Source organism: Oncorhynchus tshawytscha, linkage group LG26, assembly GCF_018296145.1.
Source record: "Oncorhynchus tshawytscha isolate Ot180627B linkage group LG26, Otsh_v2.0, whole genome shotgun sequence".
NCBI lineage: Eukaryota > Metazoa > Chordata > Actinopteri > Salmoniformes > Salmonidae > Oncorhynchus > Oncorhynchus tshawytscha.
In genome coordinates, this window is record NC_056454.1 from 22,522,013 (window position 1) to 22,549,370 (window position 27,358).

At 43.8% G+C, this 27,358-nt stretch overlaps 1 protein-coding gene across 1 annotated transcript in view; it reads right to left on the bottom strand.

The window, feature by feature from the left end:
• Positions 1 to 27,358, bottom strand: part of LOC112225020 (interleukin-1 receptor accessory protein-like 1-B) — a 173,932-nt gene that overhangs the window by 31,322 nt on the left and 115,252 nt on the right. Inside the window, exon 4 of the mRNA XM_042306867.1 lies at positions 2,671 to 2,803. Coding sequence (XP_042162801.1) covers positions 2,671 to 2,803 — 133 coding nt within the window. The remainder of the gene's footprint in view (positions 1 to 2,670; positions 2,804 to 27,358) is intronic.

The following is a 27,358-nucleotide window of genomic DNA, read 5'->3' on the forward strand; positions in this document are numbered from 1 at the left end:
ATGACTCCTTGCTGTCCCCACTCCACCTGGCCGTGCTACTGCTCCAGTTTCAGCTGTTCTGCCTGCGGCTATGGAACCCTGATCTGTTCACAGGATGTGCTACCTGTCCTAGATCTGCTGTTTTCAACTCTCTAGAGACAGCAGGAGCGGATGAGATACTCTGAATGATCGGCTATGAAAAGCCAACTGACATTTACTCCTGAGGTGCTGACCTGTTGCACCCTCGACAACCACTGTGATTATTATTACTTGACCCTGCTGGTCATCTATGAACATTTGAACATCTTGTCCATGTTCTGTTATAATCTCCACCTGGCACAGCCAGAAGAGGACTGGCCACCCCTCATAGTTCCTCTCTAGGTTTCTTCCTAGGTTCTGGCCTTTCTAGGGAGTTTTTCTTAGCCACCGTGCTTCTACACCTGCATTGCTTGCTATTTGGGGTTTTAGGCTGGGTTTCTGTACAGCACTTTGAGATATCAGCTGATGTAAGAAGGGCTTTATAGATACATTTGATTTGATTTGATATGTACTATCAACTATAGCTTATACTATAAACAAACAGTATTCTTTCAGTTGAGCGTACTAGCGCTTCGCCTGTTGATGATGTTGCTATGCAACTCTTGCTAGCTTGTTAGCATAACAAATGACTAGCTAGACATTTTACGATTTTGGGTGTGTTCGTAAATTAAATTCTGGAGTGCCAGAGTGCGCTCAGATTGTGTTCGTAAATCCAAAGCGTTGTCAGATTGTCCGTACGTAAATTCAGATTGTTTCGCTCTCGGAGCACGTCACTGGACACCCTGGCCGAGGAGTAGGGTTGATTAAATCCAATCAAATTACACATGGTTAGCATCAAATTACACATGGTTAGCAGATGTTATTGCCAGTGTAGCGAAACGCTTATGCTTCTAGATCCGACAGGGCAGCAGTATCTAACAGGTAATATCAAACAATTCCACAACAAAACCTAATATCTAACAAATTCCACAAGAAAACCTAATACACACAATCTAGTGAAGGAAATGGATAAGAATATATAAGTATAAAATATATGGATGAGCAGTGACAGAGCGGCTAAGATGCAATCGATAGTAAAGAATAGATAGTGAAGGATACAGTATACATTATATACATATGAGATGAGTAATGCAAGATATGTAAACATTCTTAAAGTGGCATTATTAAAGTGACTAGTGTTCCATTTATTAAAGTGGCCAATGTCTACTAGGCTACCTGGGGCGGCAGTAACCAAAAGGTTTCTGGATCTGAATCCCTGAGATGACAAGGTAAAAATCTGTTGTTCTGCCCCTGAACAAGGCAGGTAACTAGGCTGTGATTGTAAATAAGAATTTGTTCTTAACTGACTTGCCTAGTTAAATAAAGGTTCAATTTAAAAAAAAATACTGTGTCCGAGTGTTCTGACCTCACAACAGCAGTCAAACACCCAGGCTAATGTTGGCTAGCTTGCTAGCTATTTCCAGACACATTTACATATACATGCCCGAGCAGAGCTGGTTAGGCTGTTTTCATGTTACTCAGAGCATTGGTCTGTTGCTGGCAACAAATAAATTACACTTTTTCTTTTATAAACTGCCTGGCAAGTTCGATGTACAAGTAGCCAACTAACGTTAGGTAACTAGCTAACATACCGCTTCATACTGCTGTAATGCTACACGGTTCGTAAGGATAGCGTAGCTAACAAATTGTCAGCCAACATAACGTGTAATGTTACTTATTTGAAAAGTCATTACTTTTTTACATTGCTCAACATCTTCTTAACATTTGTCATAATTAGTTAAAGCAATGAATTTGTATCTGTTCTCGTCTGACTTTGGCTGCATATTTTCCGTAATTTTCTTCAAATCTGAAAACAATGTGAAGCCACGCCCATTTTCTGAAGAATTGCCTTATGGGTCCTAATCGCACGGAAATAGTGTCCACTGTTTGTGTACTTCGTATTTTGGCGAATTTAGTACGACATCAGGAAACTTTTGTCATATTAACTATAACCATACTATGACCAACAAGCATACTACATACTCAATTTACATCACAAATAGTATGGTTAGTGCAGTTAGTATGAGTATTCAAACACAGCTATAGTGTTCAGTGGACTCAGTAGTGTTTGAGTGTGAAACAGAGAAGAGAGAATGAAGGAACAGATCCGTATGAACGGCTAGATTAGAGCAAACAGCCAGACAGGCGTACAGACATACAGACACTAGATAGACTTGTCTTTGGTGTGCTAGAGATGCCTGATGATGAAAGAGCAGTGACAGTAGGAGCAACAAACTGGGTTTGTCTGACTGTCTGTCTGCACTTACAAAGGGAATGGGTAACGTTTAGACATGACAGTTTAAATAATAGCTCATCAAAGGTTTTGGACTTAAAGTATTACATCATAGTTTGGTCTACTATAGTATCCAATGGTAAATGGTGTTTTGGGGATGTTGCTGTGTGATGTATCTGTAAATATGTCCATAAGAACAGTGTACTGTGTTTTTATTAGGCTACAGTAGTTATACATGGTTGATGTTACACACTGACCATATTTACAATGTACTCAGTGATCCTAATCGTATCTGAGTGACTTACAACAACAAGATTACATATTAAGCCATATTGCTACTACATTAGAATTGCGGTGAGTAAAACAACCATGTGTCTTACTTGATTTCGCTCTCTTCGATTCTCTCCTCATCCAGGTCCTCAATGAACTTCTCTCCCTTCATCCAATAGATTAGCGGACTGGCGTCCCCTGCGTAGCCGAAGAAAGCTCTGCACGTCAGGTTCAGGGCACTTCCTGTGGAGACAGGAAATGACACGCCGTTTACTTCTCAGTCCTTCAACACATAAATTAGTACACTACTGTACGTAGAGAAATAGCAGACATGGAATAGTATTGTACACTGGTTAGCGGTAGAGAGACGGCTAACTAGGTCATTCTGTTGCTTTCGGGTCATGTATTGGGACTGGGATGACGACAATACATAGGTGTGAACACACGCACACACACACACACACATGTTGCCTCCAGGGGGAGAGTGTACGTCAGATGTGATGTCTTTACTAAAGGGTGTTCAGGTGGAAAGGTCTGATGCTTTCAGCCCCTTCCACAAACACTGTTACCAAACCCCTGAGGTGTGAAACACAGCTCAGACTAGATACCCAATACCTTGTCTAGACATTTCACTATGTACAAATAGTACAAAATGCCCCCCAACAAACACTCTCACTCAAGGTCATGCTGGTACAGTCCCCTTCACAGACATTCCACTCTTGGTGCTAACTTTTACATAGAAACCAACAAATGACATTCTGATGAAATCTCGGCCATGTTTTTCATCACATCTCTGTTTTGGAAATCTTAACATGAATAGGAGACACAGTGGTGGTCCAATAAATACCAGTGCCACACACCACAAGGGGGCACTGAAGAGCTTCCAAACACTCAATCCCACCATCTGAGAGAGGAGAGGAAAAGTAGGTTTGGGGTTTGACAGTAACTGTTTTCTGTCAATGATACCTGAATTAGAAACACTCAAGTCAGTATTCTTCTCTTGTTGGTTCTATTTCAGGTCCTGTGAGTTCATATGTGAGCCCAAGAGTTCAGACACATCCTCATCCAATCAGCTCACTGGTCTAGACAACAAGGAGAAAGGAAACAAACCATCTCCAAACGATGAAACATTAACACTTGTCTCTGATGCTGTAGAATGTCTGTTTGTATACACAGAGAAATGACAAACAAACATCTGCATCTTAAATAATAGAAAACAGTAGGACAAACTCCATGCTTATCATGTGTAGACCACACACTGTACATGGCACAGTGCATACTGCAGGGCTTAGAGCTCAGAGCTTCTCCTTTAATTCAATACATGAAGCTCTCTCTCTCCCCCCCCACTCTGCATTTCCATTCCATGTAGTGTGTTTCTCTGAGGGCTTACTGCAGTAGCAAGTGGTTAGGCTGACTGAGCCACCATGTCTCCATGTAAACAACACATGCCCTGTATGTACAGTACCAGTCAAAAGTGTGGACACACCCACTCATTCCAGGGTTTTTCTTTATTTGTACTATTTTCTACATTGTAGATAATAAATGCTTCACAGTGTTCAAATAACAGACACATCTCAACATCAATTGTTCAGAGGAGACTGCGTGAATTGCTGCGAAGAACCCACTACTAAAGAACACCAATAAGAAGAGACTTGCTTGGGGCAAGAAACACAAGGAGTGGACATTAGACCGGTGGAAGTCTGTCCTTCGGTCTGATGAGTCCATATTTGAGATTTTTGGTTCCAACCGCAGTGTATTTGTGAGATGCATAGTAGGTGAACGGATGATCTCCTCATGTGTGGTTCCCACCGTGAAGCATGGAGGAGGAGGTGTGATGGTGCTTTGATGGTGAGACTGTCTGTTATTTATTTAGAATTCAAACCACACTTAACCAGCATGGCTACCACAGCATTCTGCAGCGATACGCCATCCCATCTGGTTTGTGCTTAGTGGGACTATCATTTGTTTTTCAACAGGACAATGACCCAACACACCTCCAGGCTGTGTAAGGGCTATTTGACCAAGAAGGAGAGTGTTTGAGTGCTGCATCAGATGACCTGGCCTCCACAATCACCTGACCTCAACCCAATTGAGATGGTTTGGGATGGGTTGGACTGCAGAGTGAAGGAAAAGCAGCAGATGTGGGAACTCCTTCAAGACGGTTGGAAAATTATTCCTCATGAAGTTGGTTGAGTGAATGCCAAGAGTGTGCAAAGATGTCATCGAGGCAAAGGGTGGCTACTTTGAAGAATATAAAATATAAGATATATAATTTGTTAAACACTTTTTTGGTTACTACATGATTCCATGTGTTATTTCACAGTTTTGATGTCTTCACTATTATTCTACAATGTAGAAAATAGTACAAATACAGAAAAACCTTTGAATGAGTAGATGTGTCCAAACTTTTGATTGGTACTGTATGTTCGGGAGCAGCTCATCACATAGGGCCTCTCTGGAGAGACACTGTTGCGCCTGGCTCGGGGCAAACTGCTGTGTTTGGTGGGAAAGAGAGAGATGGCGATGAGGGATAGAGAGGGAAGGGTAAAGGGAGGGGTAGAGCGAGAGAGAGAAAGAGAGAAAGAGGTAGAGAGGGAGGGGAGAGTGGGAGACTAATGCAGCATTATAAAAAGGCTGTAGGCGTTACTGGGGAATAACAGTTAATCCTGGTTTTGTGTGGTGTCTTTTTTCCTCGACTCTGATGAGCCTTGTTGCTATGTACTCTGTGTCCTGTGCGTTATGTTTCCTCCAGTATATTGTTCATAACACACCGCTCATGCTAGCAGTACATTCACTAATTTGGGTCACGGCTAAGAAAATGTCCTGCCTAGATATATCGGTTCTGTTCACTTTGTGACTTCAAAATCGTTCGATGGGTCAGAGTACAAAGAACGTTTGGGATCCAAAATCCCCAACAAAGCAACGCTAGCCGTTTCTGTGAGGAGCAGTGTCTGACATTTCAAAAGTTCAACAGTCACTAGGTGGATGGTATTTGTGCCGAGTATAGGACAATGCAGAGGGAACACAGCACACACTCTACCTATACAAGCACACAGCAGCATTGAGAACGTTGGCAGTCTGCTAGAATGTTACACCCATGGATATAGAACACCACTTTAAAAACTAATGTTGTTCTATAGTCTATGGATACATCAGCATGGCCATCCTACTGCATTACCTGATGGCAGTGGCAGTGGACAGAGACAGACAAACACCAGAGAATATCAGGGCCATACACAAACTTCATCACCTTCAAAACCCTACACATAGCTGGGCAAGGTCATCGGCGAAGTTGGGGAACTAATCTGTTGTGTGTGTTTGTGTGTGCTGGGGTCGGGTCGGGGGACTCTATGTTGGTGTTTTAAGCCAGAGATCAGTTTTAATCTGGTAATTTCATGCCTCTGTCCGTCCTGTGCTCCAGTAGGAAGTCTCCACTGAGCTCCGGGGGAATCACAGGAAATTGTCGGCAGCATCCCGCTGGGTCCTCCCTAATCCAGCCGTCACACCCCCTTTTCCTTTCCCCAGGTTCCCATCCAGCCCCCCAGTCCTGCATGTGTGTCTGTGTGTGTGTGTGTATGGTGGACACAGAAAGAAGCAGCCTCATAAGGGTCCCCAGAGATAGTGTGCATCTCTCTCAGTTCTCTCTTTTTATTACTGCATCCTTGTATAACCCAAAACAGGAAAACAGCAAACCAATGTCTATGATACTTCTGCGATGACACTCTCCCCACACACACACAGCCACACACACACAGCCGACCCCTATGGACTGACACTACCTACCTGATCTCCTCTTAAACCTCCATTTAGCAGGGTTAACTTAAATAAATCCCATTACAAAATAATGCTTTTTATTCATTGATGTTAATACCAGTTGATGGAAATACATTTGACCATCATGCTTATTGGTCTATAGGTTAATTTGTATAATATAGTGGAATTAAATTGGCCTGTGTATTTTTGTTAGTCATCATGTATCTTATTTATCCAACACAACTAATCACATGTGCACAGCATACAGAGCCTATTTTGAGGGGGATTTGTCCTGCAGCTCCTCAGCTGGTTGCTGCTGGAGTAAAACATGTGCTTTAATAAACCCATTCATTGCGCAACAATTCGAACAATTCACGTGTTAAAAATAGTTTTGGTACGTGATTAAAAAGAGCTACTGTTGTTATTTCTCAACTGGTAATTGAAGCGCGACTCCCATTCACCATTCAAGTGCAGGCAACAGGCTATCAGCGCATTACCCACCACTTTACAATGTGAGCTGGAGGCAGTATGCATTTTGAAAACATACTTCATTGTTTGAAACCTGAATGTTTAATGTCCTATTATGAGGCATGTCTTACGATGCTTCAAAGTAGCCTGTAGGCAAAATCCAAACATGGAAACATGGAGGCAATTATTTTATAAAGACTTCATAGGCAGTGCGTGACTTTCATGTTTGGGGAAGCTTTAAATTTATCCTACCATTTCTGCCATTTTGCGTGCCAGTTATGATTTTCATATTTTTGTGTAACAGTTTAAATTCAATAATCACGTTTTCATTTCTCAAAATCATTGTCACGTGTTTAATCATAAAAATATTAATTTAATTGATAAAAATCCAAAAGTGAAATAGTCAAATGGGAGACCACCAGCCTCTGTCATATGAACATATTAATACACTGTGATCCATTAGCGACTAAAGAAATGAGCAAATGGAACTCATAGCCTCTAGGCCAATGCAGCAGCAGTAGGCCGTTAAACTTCCATTGCTCTTTCACACGGGGATTGGTGATTGTCGAGGCGGCGACTGTTGGAAAGACTTCAAAACACCCCACTAAGCCACAATCCCAAAACCTACAAAAAAAAAACATACATAAACACAACACAAATTAAACCCATGTCACACCCTGGCCTGACCAAATAAATAAATACTAAGACCAAGGCGTGACAGAACCCCCCCCAAGGTGCGGACTCCCAGCCGCACACCTAAACCCATAGGGGAGGGTCCGGGTGGGCGTCTGTCCACGGTGGCGGCTCCGGCTCGGGACGTGGACCCCACTCCAACCAAGTCTTAGTCCCCCTGTAACGCGTCCTTTGATTGGCGACCCTCGCCGCCGACCTAGGCCTAATAACCCTCACCAAGGACCCCACTGGACTGAGGGGCAGCTCGGGACTGAGGTAGAAGCTCGGGACTGAGGGGAAGCTCGGGACTGAGGGGAAGCTCGGGACTGAGGGGAAGCTCGGGACTGAGGGGAAGCTCGGCACTGAGGGGAAGCTCGGCACTGAGGGGAAGCTCGGCACTGAGGGGATGCCTAGTACCGAGAGGAAGCCCAGTACTGAGAGGAAGCCCAGTACTGAGAGGAAACTCAGGCAGGTAGTAGGCTCTGGCAGATCCTGGCTAGCTGGTGGTTCTGGCAGATCCTGGCTGACTGGCGGATCCTGGCTAGCTGGTGGTTCTGGCAGATCCTGGCTGACTGGCGGATCCTGGCTGACTGGCGGATCTGGAAGATCCTGGCTGACTGGCGGATCCTGGCTGACTGGCGGATCTGGAAGATCCTGGATGACTGGTGGATCCATGCAGACTGGCAGCTCCGGCTGCTCCATGCAGACTGGCAGCTCCGGCTGCTCCATGCAGACTGGCAGCTCCGGCTGCTCCATGCAGACTGGCAGCTCCGGCTGCTCCATGCAGACTGGCAGCTCTGGCTGCTCCATGCAGACTGGTAGCTCTGGCTGCGCTGAACAGGCAGGAGACTCCGGCAGCGCTGGAGAGGAGGAAGGCTCTGATAGCGCTAGACAGGCGGGAGACTCCGGCAGCGCTGGAGAGGAGGAAGGCTCTGGCAGCGCTAAACAGGCGGGAGACTCCAACAGCCCTAAACAGGCGGGAGACTCCGACAGCGCTGGAGAGGAGAAAGGCTCTGGCAGCGCTGAACAGGCGAGGCGCACTGAAGGCCTGGTGCGTGGTGCTGGCACTGGTGGACTGGTGTGTGGAGGTGGCACTGGATAGACCGGACCGTGCAGGCGCACTGGAGCTCTTGAGCACCGAGCCTGCCCAACCTTATCTGGCTCGATGCCCACCTAGCCCGGCCAATACGAAGAGCTGGTATGTACCGCACCGGGCTATGCACCCGCACTGGAGACACCGTGCGCTCCATAGCATAACACGGTGCCTGCCCGGTCTCTTTAGCCCCCCGGTAAGCACAGGAAGTTAGCGCAGGTCTCCTACCTGGCGTAGCCATACTCCCTGTGAGCCCCCCCCCCAATACATTTTTGGGGCTGACTCTCGGGCTTCCATCCGCATCGCTGTGCTGCCTCTTCATACCAGCGCCTCTCCGCTTTCGCCGCCTACAGTTCTTCTTTGGGGCGTCGATATTCACCAGGCTGTGCCCAGGGTCCTTTTCCGTCCAATATCTCCTCCCAGGTCCAGAAGTCCTGTGATCGCTGCTCCTCACGATAAACAGGGGGAGTTGGCTCAGGTCTGACTCCTGACTCTGCCACTCTCTCCCTGAGCCCCCCCCCAATACATTTTTGGGGCTGACTCTCGGGCTTCCTTCTGCGCCGCCGTGCTTTTCTCTTAAACTCCATTCTCCTATAGCCCTCCTCGCACTGCTCCAGCGAATCCCAGGCGGGCTCCGGCACTCTCTCTGGGTCGACCGCCCACCTGTCTATTTCCTCCCAAGTAGTATAGTCCATACTCCTGCTGTCCATAACATCCTCCCATGTCCATTCCTCTTTTCGCTGCTGTTGCTGTCGCTGCCTGTCACCACGCTGCTTGGTCCTCTTGTGGTGGGTGATTCTGTTACGGTTTTCTTCCGTCGAAGGAGAGTCGGACCAAAATGCAGCGTGGTTAATTCGATACATGTTTAATAGACGAAAAAACGCGATCAATACAAAAACAATAAACGTACGTGAAAACCGAAACAGCCTAAACTGGTGCAAACTAACACAAAGACAGGAACAATCACCCACGAAACACTCAAAGAACATGGCTGCCTAAATATGGTTCCCAATCAGAGACAACGAGAATCACCTGCCTCTGATTGAGAACTGCCTCAGGCAACCATAGACTTTGCTAGAACACCCCACTAAGCCACAATCCCAAAACCTACGAAAAACCCCCATACATAAACACAACACAAAATAAACCCATGTCACACCCTGGCCTGACCAAATAAAGAAAGAAAACACAAAATACTAAGACCAGGGCGTGACAAGGTACTTCTATGCACAGAGAAACCAGACACATGCTCATTGCTCACATGGAGTACTAAAAACAAAAAGACAATGAAAAAATGTACAAATCTCGGAAATGACGGTTATGAAATAAACCAAAACTTGTTTCTCACAAGTGTAGCAGGTTGTGAACTCTGCAAACAATTTTTCCACTCCGAGAATGAGAACGGTAAATTACTAATTAATACATGCATTAACAGACATTAATGTAACCAAATTGAGGGGATTAACTGTACATTTACTGGTGGTGACATATGTAATGAGGAATTTATCAAATAATGTATCAAAGGGCAAACAACTCACACATGAAACAACGAATGTGCAATAATTGGCGGGAGACAGCAGAGCAATTCTGAAGAGAGACTTGCCTGTATCTTCACCACACACCCCTCCCCTTCTTCTTGTCTCAACATTTTAAATTATACTCAAGACACATTATCATCACATTATCGGTATATTTTTAGATGCTTCTCACTGACAGCTGCCAGTTCATAATCAGCTAGGCATATTGCCATGCTATTTTGGGTAAATGTCCTTCCTATTGGACCCTTCTTCCTTATTGGACCCACCGCTATGCTATTTCTCTCATGTTCTATTGGTTTTCATATCAACTTTCTTTCATTGTCCAGAAACCAAAGACATATTAGCAACCCATCAAAGTTGTTGCATCTTTAGATTCCCCCTCTTTCTAAATGTTAATCTCTGTCACATATGGGACCGCTTTCAGGTATGCTGTTTAGAATGGTGTTTTATCAGGTTCGCTGTTTAGAATGGTGTTTTATCAGGTTCGCTGTTTAGAATGGTGTTTTATCAGGTTCGCTGTTTAGAATGGTGTTTTATCAGGTTCGCTGTTTAGAATGGTGTTTTATCAGGTTCGCAGTTTAGAATGGTGTTTTATCAGGTTCGCAGTTTAGAATGGTGTTTTATCAGGTTCGCAGTTTAGAATGGTGTTTTATCAGGTTCGCTGTTTAGAATGGTGTTTTATCAGGTTCGCTGTTTAGAATGGTGTTTTATCAGGTTCGCTGTTTAGAATGGTGATTTCCTACGAATTGCATTTTGGCAAATGTTTGAACATGTTTTATTGTCTGCTTCATTACAGGAGTGTCATGTTCTGTTAAAAGGCATTACCATAATGTAAATGTGGTTTCTGTCATTCTGAACACCGTTAGTGGACACTCTAATAGGTTACTCACCCAGTGCATATGGGTCTGGTACATTTCTCAAATGGACAGTAAATTGAAGTTTTCCCGGTCACTTTGTCTGGTGCCTCATTTTCCTACCGTAAACCCTGACACATAGTCACACACACATTGCCTCACTCAAACTCACAGCCAACCCCCTACCCACTTTATGTGTGTGTGGAGTTTAAGAACCCTGATAACCTTGTGCTTCTTAAGAGAAGAAATACGGAGCTGTCTTAAAGGCAGGACACTTTAAAGGCCTACCAGTCCATTTTATTAGACCAATACAATAAATTACAGACAGGACTATTAGGATGAGAGAGAGAGGCAACCAGAAACAAGTTAAATTATGACCTTGTGTTGAGGGGGAAGGCTTTTAAAAGAGCACACAACCTACATAAAAAATACTACAGTTTAATATAGAATAATACAGTACTATAGAATTCTGTTGTAAACTGTAGTATACTGTAGAATACTATAGTAAATACTACAGTATATCCATGCAAAAACACTATAGTCCGCAAAAACATTACAGTCTGCAAAAACACTTTTTTTTTTACTATAGTTAATACCACAGTATTTAATTTGCCCATTCTCCTCCACCATATCACAATATGTGAGAAACCTACATGCCAAGTATAGACCATATGTTCCCTACAGGTTATAGAAAAGAGCAGAATCTTCAGGCCCCATTCCTACCTACCTACAGGTTATAGAAAAAAGCAGAATCTTCAGACCCCAGTCATACCTACCTACAGGTTATAGAAAAGAGCAGAATCTTCAGACCCCAGTCCTACCTACCTACAGGTTATAGAAAAGAGCAGAATCTTCAGACCCCAGTCCTACCTACCTACAGGTTATAGAAAACAGCAGAATCTTCAGACCCCAGTCCTACCTACCTACAGGTTATAGAAAACAGCAGAATATTCAGACCCCAGTCCTACCTACCTACAGGTTATAGAAAATAGCAGAATCTTCAGACCCCAGTCATACCTACCTACAGGTTATAGAAAATAGCAGAATCTTCAGACCCCAGTCCTACCTACCTACAGGTTATAGAAAACAGCAGAATCTTCAGACCCCAGTCCTACCTACCTACAGGTTATAGAAAAGAGCAGAATCTTCAGACCCCAGTCCTACCTACCTACAGGTTATAGAAAAGAGCAGAATCTTCAGACCCCAGTCCTACCTACCTACAGGTTATAGAAAAGAGCAGAATCTTCAGACCCCAGTCCTACCTACCTACAGGTTATAGAAAATAGCAGAATCTTCAGACCCCAGTCATACCTACCTACAGGTTATAGAAAATAGCAGAATCTTCAGACCCCAGTCCTACCTACCTACAGGTTATAGAAAAGAGCAGAATCTTCAGACCCCAGTCCTACCTACCTACAGGTTATAGAAAAGAGCAGAATCTTCAGACCCCAGTCCTACCTACCTACAGGTTATAGAAAAGAGCAGAATCTTCAGACCCCAGTCCTACGTACCTACAGGTTATAGAAAATAGCAGAATCTTCAGACCCCAGTCCTACCTACCTACAGGTTATAGAAAAGAGCAGAATCTTCAGACCCCAGTCCTACCTACCTACAGGTTATAGAAAAGAGCAGAATCTTCAGACCCCAGTCCTACCTACCTACAGGTTATAGAAAAGAGCAGAATCTTCAGACCCCAGTCCTACCTACCTAGAGGTTATAGAAAAGAGCAGAATCTTCAGACCCCAGTCCTACCTACCTACAGGTTATAGAAAAGAGCAGAATCTTCAGACCCCAGTCCTACCTACCTACAGGTTATAGAAAAGAGCAGAATCTTCAGACCCCAGTCCTACCTACCTACAGGTTATAGAAAACAGCAGAATCTTCAGACCCCAGTCCTACCTACCTACAGGTTATAGAAAAGAGCAGAATCTTCAGACCCCAGTCCTACCTACCTACAGGTTATAGAAAAGAGCAGAATCTTCAGACCCCAGTCCTACCTACCTACAGGTTATAGAAAAGAGCAGAATCTTCAGACCCCAGTCCTACCTACCTACAGGTTATAGAAAAGAGCAGAATCTTCAGACCCCAGTCCTACCTACCTACAGGTTATAGAAAAGAGCAGAATCTTCAGACCCCAGTCCTACCTACCTACAGGTTATAGAAAAGAGCAGAATCTTCAGACCCCAGTCCTACCTACCTACCTACAGGTTATAGAAAAGAGTAGAATCTTCAGACCCCAGTCCTACCTACCTACAGGTTATAGAACATTTGCTCTTTTAGTATTTCTACAGTAGGTTTCCTCAAGGGCAAAGCCCTCCACTTCTATGTCAAAGATAATAAAACCAAAAACACTTCAGTAAATACTCCTGAATTGCACAGCAGTCAAAGGCACTGCATCTCAGTGCTAGAGGTGTCACTGTAGTCCCTGGTTCGAATCCATGCTGCATCACACCCGGCCGTGATTGTGTGGCCGTCATTGTAAATAAGAATTTGTTCTAAACTGACTTGCCTAGTCAAATAAAGGTTACATTTTTTTAAAGACTACAGTAATGTCCCCAAAAACACTACAGTAAATACTACAGTATACTACAGTCCGCAAAAACATTACAGTTTATACTACTCTTATTTTTGTATAGTATTTCTAATATAGTAAACTGTAAATACTACAGTATACTCCTGTACCGTGCAGGTGGGACCCGAGGACCGGTTTTGGGGAAACCCTGTACTGCACGGTCAGAACTAGAAGCACAAGCACTTCGCTACACTCGCATTAACATCTGAGAACTATGTATGTGTGACCACTACAATTAGATTAGATTTGATTACTACAGTATACTACAGTAAATACTACAGTATTCACTGTAGTGTTTTTGTGGACTTCAGTCTGCAAAACCACAACACTGAGTACTACAGTAAAGTCAGCAAAAATACTACAGTGAATATTATAGTATTCCGAACGTAGTATACACTTTAGTATTCTTTTGATGAAGACACAATAGCCTGCACTGTACCAGCTATACAGGCTACTCTAGTACTCAACATAGCAGGAGAAGAGAAGATTGTCCTTCCATCGAGAGTTTGTAATGTCCTTGTAAAAAACAATAAGAGGTAGATTTGTGTAATTGTGAAGTAATGTTGAGTGTGACAGTGTACACAAATAATAAGTGTAACTGAGGGTGATTACCTGTGTGTGTGTACTGTATGTGTGTGTGTGTGTGTGTGTGTGTGTGTGTGTGTGCGTGTGGCAAATCTATTCTCTTGTATGATTGACAGCCTCCCCCCAGGCTGGTAGCTGGTCATGTTATGGAGGAGAGATTTCAGATCCATCCCTTCTTTATTTTCATTTCTCTGAGTATCCCTCTATTTCCCACAGACTGCCAATGGAAGTATTAGCAATTAAAAACACAACTACATGATCCTGATGAGTCCTTGGCATAGGAATGCAAGACAGACAAACAATTTAAGTGCGAGTGTGTTCAGCAGCTGAAGTTATGTGAGATAATGAGGCTCTCAAAGGTACCAGATAGATGGTACTCCAACTCTGACAGAGAGGAGGGAATTCTCCCAATCACAGAGAAGAACAAGCAAGCCACGCATACACAGCGTGGATGGGAGAAAGGTGTAAAAAGCTGGGTGTGTCTGTGTGTGTAAGAAAAGGAAAACACTGAACATAGCTCTGTTACATTTGCATTGTGTTTGCGTGTGGATATGTGTGTACTCTAGTTTGTTTGAAAGTGCTAAACATGTAAGGGATAGTGTAAGAGGTGTGGAGTGATGTGTGAGGAAGTGTACTGCATGCATGGTGTGTATGTGTGTGTTTATAACAAGGTGTGAGAAGGTGTACTGTATGCGTGTGTGTGTGTTTGTAACAAGGTGTGAGTAGTTGTACTGTATGTGTGGTGTGTGTGTGTTTATAACAAGGTGTGAGTAGGTGTACTGTATGCGTGGTGTGTGTGTGTTTATAACAAGGTGTGAGAAGCTGTACTGTATGCGTGTGTGTGTGTTTGTAACAAGGTGTGAGTAGGTGTACTGTATGTGTGGTGTGTGTGTGTTTATAACAAGGTGTGAGAAGGTGTACTGTATGTGTGTGTGTGTGTGTGTGTGTGTGTGTGTGTGTGTGTGTGTGTGTGTGTGTGTGTGTTTGTAACAAGGTGTGAGAAGGTGTACTGTATGTGTGTGTGTGTGTGTGTGTGTGTGTGTGTGTGTGTGTGTGTGTGTGTGTGTGTGTGTGTGTGTGTGTGTGTGTGTGTGTGTGTGTGTGTTTGTAACAAGGTGTGAGAAGGTGTACTGTATGTGTGTGTGTGTGTGTGTGTGTTTGTAACAAGGTGTGAGAAGGTGTATTGTATGCGTGGTGTGTATGTGTGTTTGTAACAAGGTGTGAGAAGGTGTACTGTATGTGTGTGTGTGTGTGTGTTTGTAACAAGGTGTGAGAAGGTGTACTGTATGTGTGTGTGTGTGTGTGTGTGTGTGTGTGTGTGTGTGTGTGTGTGTGTTTGTAACAAGGTGTGAGAAGGTGTATTGTATGCGTGGTGTGTATGTGTGTTTGTAACAAGGTGTGAGAAGGTGTACTGTATGTGTGTGTGTGTGTGTGTTTGTAACAAGGTGTGAGAAGGTGTACTGTATGTGTGTGTGTGTGTGTGTGTGTGTGTGTGTGTGTGTGTGTGTGTGTGTGTGTGTGTGTGTGTGTGTGTGTTTGTAACAAGGTGTGAGAAGGTGTATTGTATGCGTGGTGTGTATGTGTGTTTGTAACAAGGTGTGAGAAGGTGTACTGTATGTGTGTGTGTGTGTGATTGTAACAAGGTGTGAGAAGTTGTCCTATGGAGAGCACTGTAGGAGGTTCACATGGAAGACCTGTCAATCACCGAGCTTCTAAAGGGAGGAGTAAAAACGACCAAATGTGCTGTAAATGTGCGTTTGTGTGTGAGTGTAAGATATAAAGGTGAAAGTTGGAACCAAATAAGGGTCTTGAGAGCGATGCCATAGGGAACCATTTCAGAGTCTCTGTAGAAACCACAAGGGATGGTTCTTTGAAGCACCATAGAAAAATCCAAAACCAGCAATGTTTCGCCCCTCCAGGATTGGAATTAAATAGCCCTGCTGTAGCGTTTCAAGCCTTATTTGCATATTTTCCGGTGTGTCTTTTGAGTTTATTTTCGAGTTGCCAGGACCACCCATGACTGTGCTTGCTAGTGACAGAGAAATGGTTGTTGCATTCATTCCTTTTCGGTCCAGTGGCCTTCACCAAGTGAGATGCTAAGTGAATATGTTGCATTAAATTGTAATTCTTTAAAGACAATACATATTTCACAAGGCCTTCTTTCGAGGGCCTAGTTTAACCCTAATACAGTGGCCTGAAACTCGTAGTTTATGGGCTACAGCAGGCCTGCAAGTCACATTATGCTGGCTTGCAAAGTGATGTGTAATTCCTATTGGAAGCCAGAGTGGGGCTATCAAACATTTGGATTCACCCACAACCTAGGAAGACTTAAAACATGAGACTACCTAAACCATCTAAACTGGAACAACCATCTCAGTAACGGTGCATTAAGCCCAAGTAACAGATTACAATAGTTTAGAAAAATGTAGGTTATTTATATTTGAGTAGCATAAGATGAATTAATAAATTAATGCACTTGTAAAAACATAGATATTGAAATAATTCTTAAAATCAACCTGCAATAGAGCATGTTGGTAAATATGATGCTTGTGGTTCAACTCTTTTCATTAACACCAACACTGGAGTTATTTTACACCACCGAGTGTTAATTGAACTCTTTGCAGTGTTAATGTAACTCTTTACAGTGTTAATTTAACTCTTGAATCAACACTAGTAAAGTTACACTGCAAAATCAACATTAGTTAACACTGATCAATGCTCTGTGTGCTATGACAGGGACACATCTGCAGGCTTCCATACATTTCAAGAATGTTTTTGAATTCTGAAGGACCGTATGTGACACGTAGAGAACCCCACACTTAAAGACATGCTCTGGAACTCTGGCAACTATTAGGTATTTTTCAAACCTCCTTTGGGCTGGATTTCATTCATGCATAATCTATGAGCAGAATTACTGTCTTACCTTAATTAGCCATGAAATACTTAGTTTGAAAGCAACTGTTTTTCTGGAAACTGTATTGTGCCATTTTCCCTACATTTTCCCCCATGTGTGCCAGACCCCTAGCAATTTGAAATCTAGCCAATGAGCTTCAGCCCCTCGCTATTTGAGTGACAGCTAGCGAGATGCAGACTATGATGAAGATGAATGACGTGGTGCACATATCTGCACATATGTGACGCAGTACAGGGGGCTGAAGGTGTAGGTGAGAAACATTACAAAGAGAGAGCCTGATAGACAGTGACAGGATGAAGGTGTGATATGTGCGTGAGAAAGAGAATGTTATTTTACATGCTTGGTGTGTTTGCTCGGAGTGTGTGTGTGTGTGTGTATGTTTAGAAGGTAGCAGCAGGCTCATCCATCTGTGCACAGTTCAACATGGATGGGGAAATGTGTGAGAACTGCCATCGTTCCCAATGCATGTGTATGTATGTCTGTGTGAGTATTCACTCTGATGGTTTACATGCCATGATATACAGTCCGTGTGCTCACAATGTATCTGCTCTATATTTCACTTCACCCAGCTCTGTCCTCATTCCTATTCCCATTCCCAACTGACCCCCAAGCCCATTCCCTCTACCCGGTCCTTTTCAAATATGCAAAATATATTCGGACAGATTTTTTAAAAGAAGAATTAAGTACGAAGAGCTTTTTTTCTTTGTAACAAGACAATGCCTTAATCATCTCAGCTTATTTCTGCTCAGGTCAGCACATAAACACTAGACCCCGTCAACCAATCACTTCCCTTGGCCCCTCAGTGGTTTCCATGCCAAACCCTACCACGCCAGGTACAGTACTGTAGAGTCCACAACAGAAAACATAGCCAAGTACAGTATGCTCTGGGTGGGTGACAGGGCAAATCAAACACCTCTTCAGCTGGTTTGGTCCTATGGCTGCTCAGTGAAAGTGATACCGGAAGCAGAGGGGAATCAATCAGGCCCCAATGCTAAGCTAATATTGACATGTTAGTCCTAGGAGACTCCCAACCCCAGAGACTTACTGTAAGTGCAATAAAGCAATGCATTAAATTAATCAGAAAGGGGCCTTGCTACTGCTGCAAACCTATTGTTAAGAGCCAAATGCTGAAAATGTACTGAACTGAGCTGAGGTGATTCTCCCTCTGCATTGCGCAGAAGGGGGAGAAAGGGAGGAGAAATGGGAGGGGGAGATGGGAGAAGAGGTTGTATTAAGACTACAGTAATATTGGATTGAGGGATTTTGGTTGTGCAGAGGAGGGTGGGTGAGACTAATTGGGGGATGGGGGTGTGAAGGTAGAACTGGGTAGGCCTCTCTCTCCCTCTGTCTCTCAATCTTAACCCACATCTTCCTCTCGCTCCCTCTGTCTCTCATACTTTACCCACATCTTCCCCTCTCTCCCTCTGTCTCTCATTCTTAACCCACACTTCCTCTCTCTCCCTGTCTCTCATTCTTAACCCACATCTTCCTCTCTCTCCCTCTGTCTCTCATTCTTTACCCACACCTTCCTCTCTCTCCCTCTGTCTCTCATTCTTTACCCACACCTTCCTCTCTCTCCCTCTGTCTCTCATTCTTTACCCACACCTTCCTCTCTCTCCCTGTCTCTCATTCTTTACCCACACCTTCCTCTCTCTCCCTCTGTCTCTCATTCTTTACCCACACCTTCCTCTCTCTCCCTGTCTCTCATTCTTTACCCACATCTTCCTCTCTCTCCCTCTGTCTCTCATTCTTTACCCACATCTTCCTCTCTCTCCCTGTCTCTCATTCTTAACCCACATCTTCCTCTCTCTCCCTCTGTCTCTCATACTTTACCCACACCTTCCTCTCTCTCCCTCTGTCTCTCATTCTTTACCCACACCTTCCTCTCTCTCCCTCTGTCTCTCATTCTTTACTCACATCTTCCTTTCTTCCCCCCTCTCTCTCTGTACCCTCCCTCCCTCTCTCTCACTGTCCCCCTGTTTCTCTCCCTCTCTCTCCCTGCCCCCTCTCTCTCTCTCCCTCTCTCTCACCCTGCCCCCCTTCTCCCTGTCTCTCAATTAAATCAAATTCAATTCAAAGGGCTTTATTGGAATGGGAAACACATATTTACATTGCCAAAGCAAGTGAAATAGATAACAATACAAAATTAACAGAAAACATTACACTCACAAAAGTTCAAAAGGAATAAAATGTCATATTATGTCTATATACAGTGTTGTAACAATGTGCAAATAGTTAAAGCACAAAAGTGAAAATAAATAAACATAAATATGGGTTGTATTTATAATGGTGTTTGTTCTTCACTGGTTGACCTTTTCTTGAGGCAACAGGTCACACATCTTGCTGATGTGATGACACACTGTGGTATTTCACCCAGTAGATATGAGAGTTTATCAAAATTGGATTTGTTTTCAAATTCTTTGTGGGTCTGTGTAATCTGAGGGAAATATGTCTCTAATATGGTCATACATTCGGCAGAAGGTTAGGAAGTGCAGCTCCGTTTCCACTTCATTTTGTGGGCAGTGTGCACATAGCCTGTCTTCTCTTGAGAGCCAGGTCTGCCTACGGTGGCCTTTCTCAAAAGCAAGGCTATGCTCACTGAGTCTATACATAGTCAAAGATTTCCTTAATTTTGTGTCAGTCACAGAAGTCAGGAATTCTACCAAATAGCAGTTTTGTTGTTAATTCTTTCCAATGTGTCAAGTAATTATCTTTTTGTTTTCTCATGATTTGGTTGGGTCTAATTGTGTTGCTGTCCTGGGGCTCTGTGGGGTCTTCTTGTGTTTGTGAATAGAGCCCCAGGACCAGCTTGCTTAGGGGACTCTTCTCCAGGTTCATCTCTCTGTAGGAGAAGGCTTTGTTAAGGAAGGTTTGGGAATTGCTTCCTTTTAGGTGGTTGTAGATTTTGAGGTCTCTTTTCTGAATTTTGATAATTAGCGAGTATCGTTGTAATTCTGCTCTGCATGCATTATTTGGTGTTTTACATTGTACATGGAGGATATTTTTGCAGAATTCTGCCTACAGAGACTCAATTTGTCCCATTTTGTGAATTCTTGGTTGGTGAGCAGACCCCATACGTCACAACCATTAAGGGCAATGGGTTCTATAACTGATTCATGTATTTTTAGCCAGATCCTAATTGGTATGTTGAATTTTATGTTCCGTAGGAGGCCCTTCTTGCCTTGTCTCTCAGATCGTTCACAGCTTTGTGGAATTTACCTGTGGCACTTTCTCTCTCGCTTCCTCTCTCTCTCTCCCTGACCCCCTCTCCCGCTATTCTAATCCCTCCCCCTCTCCCGAGACAAGTCCTTAATTACTGTTATAAGCTTGAGAGCTTTTCACTGAGAAAGAATCCTGCTCTTTTCCCTTGGTCGCTCCCTTCTCTCCATTTGTTCTGTTTCCCTGACGATCCGACAGGGGAAATGTAAGACTTTAATTACGGTAAAAATTACTGTCTTTTGTGAACAGGTACTCTGTCACCCTCCCTTTCATCTCCCCCTCTTCTGCGTTAATCGTCCCCTTTTGATGACATAATAGAGGCTCTGTCCGGGGCAACGAGGGAGAGTAGGGCCCATTATAGCATGAAAGGTATTGTGGGGGATTAGGTAGATGATGTGATGAATGGCTTTTTATTTTCTCCTATAATAACACTGCTGTGAACGCAGGAGGGGCAAAACCAAGTCGGGTAGCTACAGCAACAAGTGGTGCCCCCCTTACATAGAACCCTGTCACATCCCCAACTGCGCCTACACCCCTGTACCGATCCCACGAAAATCTGACACTACCTACAACAACAGAAAGAACATCATGAGGAAAAGAACAATTATTATTTCAGTACCATTCCATTGTTGTCTCTAACCTTGACGATTGAACCTTGAACATTTTAACATCACTTCTCTCTTTTTATTTTCTCCTCTTTCTTCTTTGGCTAAATCAGAAAGCCACCTCTGATATAATAACATAAAAGAAAATGTAATTTCTCAGGTTCTTGTATAACCTTGTGTAGATATTTGTCCCTGAAGAAACACGATCAGTCAGCCTCTCTACCAAGAATGTTTTGTGCCTCTGTTGCTGCTCTCCAAATGAGTGTGCACTCAGGGTCAACTCTCTCTCTCTCTCTCTCTCTCTCTCTCTCTCTCTCTCTCTCTCTCTCTCTCTCTCTCTCTCTCTCTCTCTCTCTCTCTCTCTCTCTCTCTCTCTCTCTCTCTCTCTCTCTCTCTCTCTCTCTCTCTCTCTCTCTCTCTCTCTCTCTCTCTCTCTCTCTCTCTCTCTCTCTCTCTCTCTCTCTCTCTCTTTCTCTCTCTCTCTGTCTGTCTGTCTGTCTGTCTGTCTGTCTGTCTGTCTGTCTGTCTGTCTCTCTCTGTATCTTTCTCTGCCTGTCAAAAACTCTCAGACCATAGAAAGTGACTGCCCAAAGCCTTAACGCCTAGTTGAGGAGAGAAAACAGCTCAAAATGACCATGAAGAGCAGAGAGGGTTGGAAAGAGGGAGATAGAAAGAGAGAGGGAGATAGATAAAGTAGTGCTGACAGACATGGAAAGAGAGAGAGAAGCTGTAATTGGCTCATGTCCAGGGGGCTGGAGGCCAATTAAATGGTGCGATTTGAGCGCTTGACGAGGAACATCACTTTAACGACCCTGAAGAGGCCTGGCTTCAGGCACTGACCCACTAACCACAACGTCAACCCAGGACACCGTATACAAGACATACAGCTAGGGTACTACACTAGGAATACAGCATCTTAAACTGTAGAACTGCTGCAACCAACCACACAGTCAAACCAGGACATGGTACTGTCTTATGAGTACTGTAGCAGGTTGTTACAGTCAACTCAGGACAGGCACATTAGGCCTACACCTCAAGACACTATTTCCATATTGAAAGTATGAATGTCTCTTCTCATCCTCTTTCACCTCCCCCAAGTCATCCTCTGCTTCCCCTTCTCTTTCTCCCTCTCCCTATTTCCAACTCTTCCTCTGAATTCCTCCTCTCTCTTCTCCTCTATCTAATCATTTCCTTATCTCTTCAGCATCACCACTCTCTCCTCTGTTTAGAAGACCCTCCTCCCTCTGGACAATCATCTCCATCTGTCTTCTCTCTCTTTCTCACTCTCTCCCAAATCCGTCCATCCCTCTCTTTGTCTCCATCTCTCCTGGTCACACACAGACAGAGAACTCTTGGACCATTTACCCTCTTCACCCCTGCTGTTATCTTTGTCTCTGCACCCTGCTCTCCCTCGTGCCCCTACGGCTTTAGAGTCCGACCCTCAAATCTCCAAACCACTCTTTCCACTTTCAATAGAGGCTTAGTCAGAGACATGGACAGCATGACTTATCCCTCTCTGTCACTCTCTCACACCCCATTTCTCTCTCACTCCCCCCCTCTCTCTATCACCATCTCTCACCCCATCTCTCTCACATCTCTCTTTCACTTCCTCTCTCTCAGCCTCTTAACCTCTGTCCTGTTTTCTCTCCCACCATCCACCTACTCTGTCCCTCTCTTAATTTAATCCACATGTATCATCCTCCTTTCGCTCTCTTTTTCATCTTCATTTCCCACTGTTCCATCCCTCCCTCTCTACTAAGTTCACTAGCACTGCAGAGAGAGACACAGAGAGAGAGAGAAAGAGAGAGAGAGAGAGAGCCAGAGAGAGAGAGCCAGAGAGAGAGAGAGAGAGACAGAGAGAGAGAGACAGAGAGAGAGAGAGAGAGAGAGAGAGACAGAGAGAGAGAGAGAGCCAGAGAGAGAGAGAGAGACAGAGAGAGAGAGAGAGAGAGCCAGAGAGAGAGAGAGAGAGAGAGACAGAGAGAGAGAGACAGAGAGAGAGAGAGCGAGAGAGAGAGAGAGAGCCAGAGAGAGAGAGAGCCAGAGAGAGAGAGAGAGACAGAGAGAGAGAGAGAGAGAGAGAGAGAGAGAGAGAGAGAGAGAGAGAGAGAGAGAGAGAGAGAGAGAGAGAGACAGAGAGAGAGAGAGAGCCAGAGAGAGAGAGAGAGCCAGAGAGAGAGAGAGAGAGACAGAGAGAGAGAGCCAGAGAGAGAGAGCCAGAGAGAGAGAGAGAGAGAGAGAGAGAGAGAGAGAGACAAGGCAAGAAGGGCATTCTATGCCATCAAAAGGAACATACATTTCAACATACCAATTAGGATCTGGCTAAAAATACTTGAATCAGTCATAGAGCACATTGCCCTTTACGGTTGTGAGGTCTGGGGTCCGCTCACCAACCAAGACTTCACAAAATGGGACAAACACCAAATTGAGACTCTGCATGCAGAATTCTGCAAAAATATCCTCCGTGTACAACGTAGAACACCAAATAATGCATGCAGAGCAGAATTAGGCCGATACCCACTAATGATCAAAATCCAGAAAAGAGCTGTTAAATTCGACAACCACCTAAAAGGAACCTTCCTTAACAAAGCCATCACCTACAGAGAAATGAACCTGGAGAAGTGTCAACTAAGCAAGCTGGTCCTTGGGCTCTGTTCACAAAAACAAACACACCCCACAGAGCCCCAGGACAGCAGCAACACAATTAGACCCAACCAAATCATGAGAAAACAAAAAGATAATTACTTGACACATTGGAAAGAATTAACAAAAAAACAGAGCAAACTAGAATGCTATTTGGCCCTAAACAGAGAGTACACAGTGGCAGAATACCTGACCACTGTGACTGACCCAAACTTAAGGAAAGCTTTGACTATGTACAGACTTAGTGAGCATAGCCTTGCTATTGAGAAAGGCCGCCGTAGGCAGACCTGGCTCTCAAGAGAAGACTCAAAATGAGGTGGAAACTGAGCTGCACTTCCTAACCTCCAGCCCAATGTATGACCATATTAGAGAGACATATTTCCCTCAGATTACACAGATCCACAAAGAATTAGAAAACAAATCCAATTTTGATAAACTCCCATATCTACTGGGTGAAATTCCACAGTGTGCCATCACAGTAGCAATATTTGTGACCTGTTGCCACAAGAAAAGGGCAACCAGTGAAGAACAAACACCATTGTAAAATACAACCCATATTTATGCTTATTTATTTTCCTTAACCATTTGTACATTGTTACAACACTGTATATATATATATATATATATATATATATATATATATATATATATATATATATATATATATATATATATATATATATATAATATGACATTTGTAATGTCTTATTGTTTTGAAACTTCTGTATGTGTAATGTTTACTGTTAATTTTAATTGTTTATTATCTACCTCACTTGCTTTGGCAATGTTAACATATGTTTCCCATGCCAATAAAGCCCCTTGAATTGAATTGAATTGAGAGCGAGAGAGAGAGAGAGAGAGAGAGAGAGAGAGAGAGAGAGAGCAGATTAAGCTGAGGTCACAGGGGGCCCTGGTGTTGATAAACCAAATGGCTGTGGCTGTATAGAGATCAGAGGAGGCTGGAGACAGACTGAACCAGCAAAGGGAATCTGCACTGTTTACCCAGCCTGATGACTTCCCTGGATAGTTGGGATGCACCGGGATAATTTCATCCTGGAAAAATACCTGTGGTATAGATCTCGGCCAATGAGAGAAGTTGTGAGGGAGCACAACAGGAAGTTAATTACTTCAATGATTTCCTGTGAGAGGGAGTGTGTGTGTGTGTGTGTGTGTGTGTGTGTGTGTGTGTGTGTGTGTGTGTGTGTGTGTGTGTGTGTGTGTGTGTGTGTGTGTGTGTGTGTGTGTGTGTGTGTGTGTGTGTGTGTGTGAAAGAGGGAGGGAGAGAAAAAGAGAGTGTGTGGGAAGTCAGTTAGGACATGATAATACCTTTGTGCTGAGCCAAATGCATACTCAGCTCACACTAAAGCCAACACTATTATTATAAGAACATACTCAGCTCACACTAAAGCCAACACTATTATTATAAGAACATACTCAGCTCACACTAAAGCCAACACTATTATTATAAGAACATACTCAGCTCACACTAAAGCCAACACTATTATTATGAGAACATACTCAGCTCACACTAAAGCCAACACTATTATTATAAGAACATACTCAGCTCACACTAAAGCCAACACTATTATTATGAGAACATACTCAGCTCACACTAAAGCCAACACTATTATTATAAGAACATACTCAGCTCACACTAAAGCCAACACTATTATTATAAGAACATACTCAGCTCACACTAAAGCCAACACTATTATTATGAGAACATACTCAGCTCACACTAAAGCCAACACTATTATTATAAGAACATACTCAGCTCACACTAAAGCCAACACTATTATTATAAGAACATACTCAGCTCACACTAAAGCCAACACTATTATTATAAGAATATACTCAGCTCACACTAAGGCCAACACTATTATTATAAGAACATACTTAGCACACATGAGTGATTACCCAAAACACACACACATATGGATCACGCACATACATCAGGGACCTAGTGAACTACACAGCTACTCTCATGGGGAACAGACTGATATAGAGAAGCAACAGGCTTCACAGCACAATGTCTCAATTCACAATCCTACTCTAGAACTACGGCCAGACATTTTCCCTGGCCATGTCACCTGAACAGGAATCTCCAGGCTCAAGTTAGAACTAGGATCTAGACGTTTCCCTGGTCAGGCCACTTGCCCTGTCCTGTACAGCCCCATAGTGCCATCACATTCTTATTGATACAATGAAATAAAGCCATAAAGCTTTATCTAACAATGGGCTTGGGTCATTCATATTGACAATACCCCCTCCCTCCCTCCCTCCCTCCCTCCCTCCCTCCCTCCCTCCCTCCCTCCCTCCCTCCCTCCCTCCCTCCCTCCCTCCCTCCCTCCCCTCCCTTGACCTGCAGACCAGACTTTCATCAATGCCTCTAAATAACCCCATAATTACATTCATTATTATAATAGGACACTTAACAAGAGTAGCCAGATCATAGCTGGGTCCTGTTGACACTTACAGAACACCAGTCAATGAGCATCTGAATACACAATGTGTATTGGAGTGGCTAGTGCTTCTGCTACTAAAAGGCCGGCTCAAAGTTAACCTATTCCATTTCAATGTTAAAATCATACACAGTCCTCTTCCTCATTCATCTTATAGGGGAGATAAGGATACAGTGCTGTAAACGGACGCACGCTCACACACACGCACGCACGCACGCACACATACACGCTCACACACACGCACACACACACACACACACACACACACACACACACACACACACACACACACACACACACACACACCTCAACCACTTATCACACTGTGCAGTCTGCAATGATGAATATGGACCATTCCAAATCACTTACTGTATACACTGGTAGACATTTGTCCATGGTGTACTGGACTGGGAGAAGGAGAAAGTCATTATAGTCTCTATCACAACAGGAGCTCAGACTCATGGTGGAAATGACAAGGCCATATAAAGATAGGTGTTACTTCCGACGCAGCATTCTAATTCATTACACAGACATGTAGCCCACAGACGCCCTCCCAAACAACCATAGTGCTGCATTGACGTATGGCAGTGTGTGTGTGCTTCTGAACGGCTGGCTTCTCAGTGTCACAACGTATGGAACAAGAAGAAGGAACGAGGATGTGTGCGTGTGTGTGATTGTGTGCGTGTGTATGCATAGTGCTGGGGGAGATTAGAAACCTATAGATAGGAGAACCTTGCTTGACCTTCAGCCTATGATGGGAAGCATAACATAACCCTTCACATGGAATCAGTGAGGCTGCAAGAGAAAAGCTCTCTTTCTCTACCTCTTTCTATCTCTCCTTTCTCTCTATACACTCCCTACCCTCTCTCTCTCTAACCACAGTGTGTGTGCTAACACACCTATTGAGGCCATACTAGTTCTCTCTCTCTCTCGCTCCTTCTCCCTCTCTCCGTCTCTCTCTCCGTCTCTCTCTCCCCCTCTCTCCGTCTCTCTATACACTCCCTACCCTCTCTCTCTAACCACAGTGTGTGTGCTAACACACCTATTGAGGCCGTACTAGTTCTCTCTCTCTCGCTCCTTCTCCCTCTCTGTGTCTCTCTCTCTTTCTCTCTCCGTCTCTCTCTCCGTCTCTCTCTCTTTGTGCTGTGTGTACACTGTTACCTCATTGTGTGTTAATGTGTGTTATTTTTGTGTGTTATATTTGCGTCTCAATCTCTCTCCACTGTATGGTTCTTTCCCGCTCTCCTCCTCGTCTCTCTCTCTCTCGCTCAGTAAAATAAATACTTGAAAGTATTACTTAAGTCGTTTTTTGGGGTATCTGTACTTTACTATTTGTATTTTTTGACAACTTTTACTTTACAACATTCCTAAAGAAAATATTGCACTTTTTACTCCGTACATTTTCCCTGATACTCAAACG